We start from the raw sequence: 8,088 nt of genomic DNA on the forward strand, positions 1-8,088 counted from the left end.
TGACTCATCAAAACTTATGAATGAACATGTATTATTAAAAGATATTATTCTATTAATATTATCAAATAATATACTTTTATTCATAGAACTTACAAAATAGTGAAGAAGGTAAATGTGATTTCGAAAAACAAGGCATCTTTGCTGCAACAACACGCCTCTTCCCACATGCCAACCATATTATTACCGTTGCTAGAGACATATTTAGATACAAAAAAAAAAAAGAAAGAAAAGTAATGAATAAATAAATAAATAAACAAATAAATAATATTAACATAATAAATAAATAACACAAAGTTTGTTATCATGTTATGCCAGCCTTAGCCTAATCCAACGGTCACAAGTGACTAGCCGTTGAGTTTTGAACACACACAATCACAATTCACAAATACCCCCCAACAATGGTTTCACTATCTTCAGTGTGCCATTGGTAAGTGAGTGTACCCACTCTCCCTCCTCTCTCTCTCTCTCCTTCTTCGACTCTCTGGATCCACCAGATTTGAATTCATTGATGCACATCTTCTGAAGATTGGGATTTTGGGGGTGTGATTGATTGTTCATTAACGGAGAGAAAGAAAGAAAGAAAAGAAAAATTAAAAATGGTGATTTCTGATGAGAACATCTCTAACTCAATCAACCCCACAAATCTCCAAGGTATAAATTTTATGGGTCTAGTGAAAATTTTCAAGCTTGAATTTTTTATGCAAAGGTTGTAATATTTGGGTTTTTTCTTTTTTTTTTCAATAGGAGGTTTAGATTATATGGATACAAAAAAAACTGGGCAGAATAGAAGAGCTTTAAGTGTTATCAATCAGAGTGTGGTGGAAGGTAGACATTACCCTTGCATTGTGAACAAAAGGGCATTTGCAGAGTAATTTTCTCTAGCCATTCTCTTTGCCATTCTAAATCTATTGTCCTCTTTTGTTTTTCTGTTGTTTTTTAAATTTTAATACTTTGGTTCTATTTTATTTTGGGTGCCCAGAAAACATGCAGTTTGTGAGAAGAAGCAGGTGGATCCAGTGCACCGACCCATCACAAGGTTAGGGATTAGAATAATGATGACCTGTTGGCTGGTAGTGTATTAAAAAGTTTGAAAATTGAAATTTTAAAAATTTAAAATCTACCTCAAGATTCAACTTTAGTTTGCTTTCATACAAGATTCAATTTGATGTATTCTTTTTTGGTTTGCTTTTATATTATGCTAGGAGGTTTGCTGCACAAATTGCTACCACACAACAGTTTCGGGATGAGGTAGTCTTTTTATTTTTTATTTTTTTATTATTTTGGGTCCTCCTTATTTTCTTTGGTGAAATTATTGCACTACAAGCAGATCTTGACTCTTTGAAACATTGAAAACTATGGTATTGAACGGTGAGGTCAATTTTGGTTACAGGAAAACAAAAGGAATACAAACCATTCCAATCGCTTTGGAGAGTATATACTCATTGATGATGAACACAAGTCAGTGGAAGATCAGCCGGTGCCGATGTCTCTGGAGCATACAGGGCAACTGGACAATGATTCAGATCAGATGGTATGATTTCACCTGTTCAAAATTCCCTTTTTGTCCCTCAGATCCATATCAAAGCTCAATTAGTGACTAAATTTATTAATTATATAAACTGGCTCTGTTAGGAGGAAGTTGAGATGGAGGATATAGATGTTGAAGAGCCCATTGTGGACATTGATAGCGGTGATGCAAATAATACTCTTGCAGTTGTGGACTATATTGAAGAACTTTATATCCATTACAGAAAAATGGAGGTACATTTGGAAACTGAAAATGAATAATAGCTTGCATTTCCTCATAGGCATGTAAATTATTCATTAAGGTTGGGTTTGGTAAAACTTTGAAATGTGAAGAGGATGACTTGGTTATGAAAAATCAATCATAAAATTTTTCTTGCATGAACATTAATTATAATAACATGTATATACATATGTAAATATAGATGTAAATATAGATATATATAATCATAAAAATAGTTTATTTAAAATATGTGTCCCATCTTTTCTAGGTGGATATGGACGTAACCAGTACAAACATTGAATTACATACAAATTTTAGAGAACAACTAGAGAACCAAAAGCATATCAGCCAAAAAATTTTTTAAGTTTCATTTTTAATTTGATTTTATCAAACTGCTGCAGCTTTTAAAAAGACAGCTTTCATAAGCTACTTTCAAAAAATAAAAGCTTTACCAAACCAAGGCTAAGTAAGCCCAAATGCTATGAAGATCTAACATTTTTTTAGTCTATAGTTTATATGGCCATCAACATAGTCTCTTTTTTTTTTTTTTTCCATTGGAGCAGATATCAGTTTTAAAATTTGGAATTCAAAGCTAATTTCAGAGTTGTTCTATATATGCAGAGGACTAGTTGTGCCTCGCCAAATTATATGACGCAACAATTTGACATTAACGAAAGGATGAGGGCTATACTGATTGACTGGCTAATTGAGGTAAATTGAATGTTAACCCTCTGAACAATCATGCTAATATATATTGTTGAGTACTGATAAATGCTTGTGTTTATGGACCTTGCAGGTGCATGATAAGTTTGAGCTCATGCATGAAACATTGTTCCTTACAGTTAACCTCATAGATAGATTCTTGGAAAAGCAGACAGTGGTAAGAAAGAAGCTTCAGTTGGTTGGTCTGGTTGCAATGCTTTTGGCATGCAAGTATGAGGAAGTTTCTGTGCCTGTTGTTAGTGATTTGATCCTTATATCAGACAAGGCATATACAAGGAATGAAGTTTTGGATATGGTAATATATGTTTTCCTTGTTTAGTACTACCATCTTAACATATATGCATGCATTCATAGAGAAAATAATCTGATATTTATTTATTTATTTTTGTCTGATAAACCCTTTCAGGAGAAGTTGATGCTGAACACATTGCACTTTAACATGTCTGTTCCAACAGCATATGTTTTCATTACAAGGTTCCTAAAGGCAGCACAAGCAGACAGAAAGGTAGCAACATGCTTGATAAAATTCATAGTTAAAAACTCTCATTTCCCTTATTATGATGATGGTCACTGATATGGTTAAAATTACTAACTTGTTAATTGATACTTACTTACTCTCGCCATGGACAGCTTGAGCTACTAGCTTTCTTCTTGGTAGAACTATCTCTAGTGGAGTATGAGATGCTTAAGTTCTCGCCGTCTTTGCTAGCTGCAGCTGCAGTCTATACAGCTCAATGCACCGTCTTCGGCTTCAGACAGTGGAGCAAGACATGTGAATGGCATACCAATTACACAGAAGAGCAACTATTGTAAGCACATATTCATTCATTCATTCAATTCAAGTACTGAATTGAACTTAGTGCATCATGTGCTAATGTAATTTCCTTGTGACGCGCAGAGAGTGCTCGAGTTTAATGGTTGGTTTCCACCAGAAGGCAGGGTCAGGGAAACTTACAGGGGTGCATCGGAAGTACTGTTCTTCAAAGCACAACTACACTGCAAAATGTGAAGCAGCAAGTTTTCTTCTTGATAACTCATTGTTGTAGCAGCCACATGTATAGCTAGCTATTAACAAAACAGCCACAACTACAAACTTGACTTTTACTTGGGTTGCAGCATATTTGGGGAATCATAGATTTTATTTCTAGGATCATCCCCCTCTGATGATGCTTTTTCTTACTTCTAAATTTACTTTCATTTAGTCCCTTTACTTTTACATTATGTTCCTATGGTGGGAACATAACTTTGTCCAAATCTGTATTTCTTCTTGTTCCATTCAACAAAATAATGGAAATGATTGGTATAGAAACAATTTCATTCATTATGAGAAGTATTTGATTATTGCTCTTTGCTCAACATGTATTAATGTAGTGTTTTTTTCCAACAAATGTGTGTATGGTTTAATCCATGATTACTCATTAGTTGACAATTCAAACAATCATTTTGAAGAGAATCCACGAGCATCGATCAGAAACTTCTGTCGAATTCAAGATGCAGCAACTAAACCGAGCAATGCAATGCTTATTTTCTGGAATATAGATTTAGTGCAAAAAAAAATACTGATTGGAAAAAACAACACAAAGAATGCTCATCAGCTTATCATTTGAACCATAATATTACTAGAGAAAAATGTTTTAAGAAACTCATATTTGTACCTAGATTGATTAGGGTACACAAGATTAATATTTGAACCTTTTACAATAAATTGAAATTTTAAATTTTATATATTTTTTACAAAAAAAATTTATTAATAACTTTTATGTCCTCTAAATCCTAAAAAATGAGTGTAAAATATTACACTGTTTAAATACATGTGTTTTCGAATTTCATTTTGATACAACAATCCATTAATTAACAATAAAAAAAAGAGTTCAACAAGGCTTACAAAATTCTTAAATAGGATTTAAATTTACACCAAATTAATCGTTAATTTGTTGAATTGGCAGATTCCGTAAACAATAAAAAAAATTAAGGTTTAGCTAACATGTGTCCTAATGATACATGATAAATTTACTATTAGTGAAATATTTTAAATGTTTTTATTCAATGAATGTAAATAAATGCATTGAAAACTTAAATTTTTTATGTTTTCAATAATTTTTTTTTTAATTTATAAATTTAACATGTATTCTTAGGATACAAAATAGAAAAACCCAAAAAATTAATATCTCTAGTTAGGGATGGCAAATGGAAAGTCCATCCCGCCAAAAGTCCTCCATCTCGCGGGCTGGCACGTCCCGCTCCACCTAATGAGACGATCCTAAATTCCTCTCTTATCCAGTCTAACGGCAGGGTAGCCTGTCAAATTTTTTTTTTAAATAAACCATTAAATATTAAACAATATATATAATTTCACAACTATTTTAATAAATTTATAATTTTTAAAGATAAAAAAATGAGGCATGCTACACATACAAGTCTTTTTGGCTTACAAGTCTTACAAGTTGGCACAAGCCCAACAAAAAACACGCGTTACACTCCCACATTCAAGAGTAAATAAACGCACGTTATTCAACCACTTCCTGTTTCCAAAGCGCGCTACTCACCATGCATTATAAACGATTCTTCTTCTTCCTCCATAAAAACGAGTTTCTTGCCAAATTTGAAGATAATGGAACTTCAGAAATACACCCAAACGATTATAGAAATACACTCAAACGATTACAGAAATACACCCAAACAGTTATAGAAATACACCCAAAGGATTACAGAAATACACCCAAAGGATTATAAAAACTACACCAAAAAGATTTAAGAAATACATCCAAAATTCGTTGAAGTACACCTTATGCATAATTCAGAACTCTTTCTCTTTCTCCTCCTCATCTTCTGCTGCTTCTTCTTCTTTAAAAACGATTTCAGAGTTTGATGTCAAAAAATAATAGAAATCGAGAATAACGAAAAAAGAAAATAGAGAGAAAAGCACATAAATGAAGAAGGAGAAAGAGAAGGCAAGAAACGAAAGAAAAGAAGAAGAAGAAGAAGAACGTGCAGCAAGAAGAAGAAGAAGGTGCAGTGAAAACGTACAGTAACGGTTGAAGAAGGAGAAAGAAAAGAGGAAGAGGAAGAAGAACGTGCAACAAAAAAGAAGAAGAAGGTGCAGTGAAAACGTGCAGTAATGGTTGAAGAAGGAAAAAGAGAAGACAAGAAACGAAAGAAAAGAAGAAGAAGAGGAAGAGGAAGAAGAACGTGCGCAAGAAGAAAATAAAATAATAGAACTAACTTAAAACAAAATATAATCAAATAACAAAATAATAAAACTAGCATTATCCAAAGCAAAATAAACATTATCCAAAACATATAACTAAACATCTTTAAATTTTTTTTATTTTTGGTGACTAAACAAGGAAAGAAACAAAGCAAAAACTATTCTAAATCCGAGCGGATGATTCGTTGGAGATCAACACTAGGCTCAGACCAAATAACATGATTAGAGTTACTCTTGGCACCATATTTAGCCATCCAACATCCAACTCTATTTGCTTCTCGGGACACCCATTCAACGTGAACAAGCCAAGGACGAGATAAAAGCTCCTGAATCTTGTGAACCAAATCTGTTACTTCAGATGGATACCCACTTGTAAGCTCATGCATGATGGGCAGAATGTCAAGGCAATCTGTTTCACATATAATATCCCTCAAACCGCAATCCCAAGCTAAAACCAGCCCCCTCCAAGCAGCAAATAATTCACATCTGATTATAGACCAAGGGGGAATGCTTCCAGAGCAGCCCGAGATCCAATCTCCCTTAGAATATCTAATAATACACCCAAATCCCGCTAAATTTGAATCCATATACAAGCTTGCATCACAATTAACTTTAAAACTATTGCCTACCGGTGGTTCCCAACACAGGCAATTTCGGAGAGACCTAAAGGCATTGCTTCGATTCCTGTAAACCTGTAAGTCCTTGGCGGTAATTCTGGCCAAGGCAACAACCTTATGGTCTGTCCAAGGGTTGTCAGTGTTGAATATGTCATTGCACCTATGTCTCCATACCCACCAAAGCCCTGCACCAAAGGACGCCTCATTGTTAGCCAAGGCCTTCCGAAACCACTCTTCAAGAGCAGTACCAGCCGTCGAGTCCAGGATACTAGGATCCAACATATACCAGATTGCCTTTGATCGTTCACAGTCTCTAAGGCAATGCTCCATAGTCTCCTGCGCCTTGTTACATCTCTTACACATATCTGAAGAAGCTAAATGCCGCTTGAATCGAAAGGTCTCAGTTGGTAGAGCATCATGTAAGCTAAGCCACATAGTAAATTTGAACTTCTCTGGAATGTTTGTGTTCCACAACCAGTTCCAATTACTGTTGGCATTCCAATTTAATGTTTTCTTTAATAACCATCTGTAACCCTCCCTTGCATTATACTTTTTTGTTGCTGCAGGCCACCACTCCCACTGTGGCTCCAACTCAGTCAAACTAGGATATCTCAGACCACAAATAAACTGCTTAATCTCATGCGGAATAGGCGTGGTAAGACTATCCACCTCCCAAGACACCCCTTTCCACAAGTCAGCCACTATGAAATCTGATTCAGAAATATGTACATAAGGAACAAGGTTGCAAAGCTTACCAAAAGGAGTCCACTCATCATATCAAACTGATTTGTGGACATCTCCAATATTCCAATGAAGCCCTTCCTTGAGATGCTCATAGGCACTAACAATGTTCTTCCAGGTAGCCGATGAAGAATTTCTACTGTTTCCGTTCATACCAGATTGATTCCTGAGATATTTATGCTTCAGAATCTGCACCCATAACTTCTCACTATTATTTAGACAATCCCATACTAACTTTCCCAGAAGCGCCATGTTAGCACAGGAAGTATCCCTAATACCCAATTCTCCTGCCTTTTTAGGAGTTATGGCGACCTCCCACCTGACCAGAGGCAGCCCTTTTCCAGTCGCTTGACCTTTCCACAAGAATTGTCTCATCAAGGAATCAATTTTATTACATGCATACTTCGGGAGAAGAGAAATTTGTATTTCATAAACTGGGATAGAGGCCATAACCGATTTAACAAGACAAAGCCTCCCTGCCTTATTCAGTAGGCGTCCTTTCCATCATAAAAATTTATAAAAAAATAGCTGACAAAAAAAACGTATAATCCAGCAAAAAAGTCTACTCGTCCTGTTGAAGTCCGCCAAAATTCACAAATTAGACGGTATAAATTAGACAATTTTTTTAAATTTAACTATTTCAAATTTTCAGTTCAATCCATTTTTTTTTTACAGGTTACCCAAGTTGGGCCGACGAATTTCCGCCCCCTTTACCACCCCATCTCTAATGCAACGGTCACGAAGTAAATGCAATGCTAAATGTGTAGCAGTGTGGGCCACAGGGGCAGCCATACAGAATCCCTTGACCCTTGTGCTCCAAGAGTTCATGTGTTCCACCACCAACTACTTCTGTTCTGTAGTTAATTTTTTAAATCAGGCCAAATGAATCACGTAATTATCATACCAATATTTATAATTTTTAATTATTTTAAGAAAATAAATTGTCTATGAAGCATCAAGTATGAAGACTCCAATGAGGTGCACTCTTCCTCACTCAAAATGATATGGGGATATTTTATACTTGCGAGCGCCGCCAACTTTTGAAATCAGGA

At 35.0% G+C, this 8,088-nt stretch overlaps 1 protein-coding gene across 1 annotated transcript; it reads left to right on the plus strand.

Moving 5' to 3' along the window:
- Positions 394-3,817, plus strand: LOC107642514 (G2/mitotic-specific cyclin-1). The gene is made up of 11 exons (XM_016345903.2): positions 394-651; positions 745-868; positions 980-1,036; positions 1,203-1,248; positions 1,391-1,531; positions 1,633-1,761; positions 2,369-2,458; positions 2,544-2,765; positions 2,877-2,975; positions 3,101-3,279; positions 3,369-3,817. Exons 1-11 carry the CDS (start codon positions 597-599, stop codon positions 3,514-3,516), a joined length of 1,290 nt encoding a protein of 429 aa, XP_016201389.1. The 5' UTR covers positions 394-596; the 3' UTR covers positions 3,517-3,817.

The sequence above is a fragment of the Arachis ipaensis genome, chromosome B05, assembly GCF_000816755.2.
Source record: "Arachis ipaensis cultivar K30076 chromosome B05, Araip1.1, whole genome shotgun sequence".
NCBI classification, from domain to species: Eukaryota; Viridiplantae; Streptophyta; class Magnoliopsida; order Fabales; family Fabaceae; genus Arachis; species Arachis ipaensis.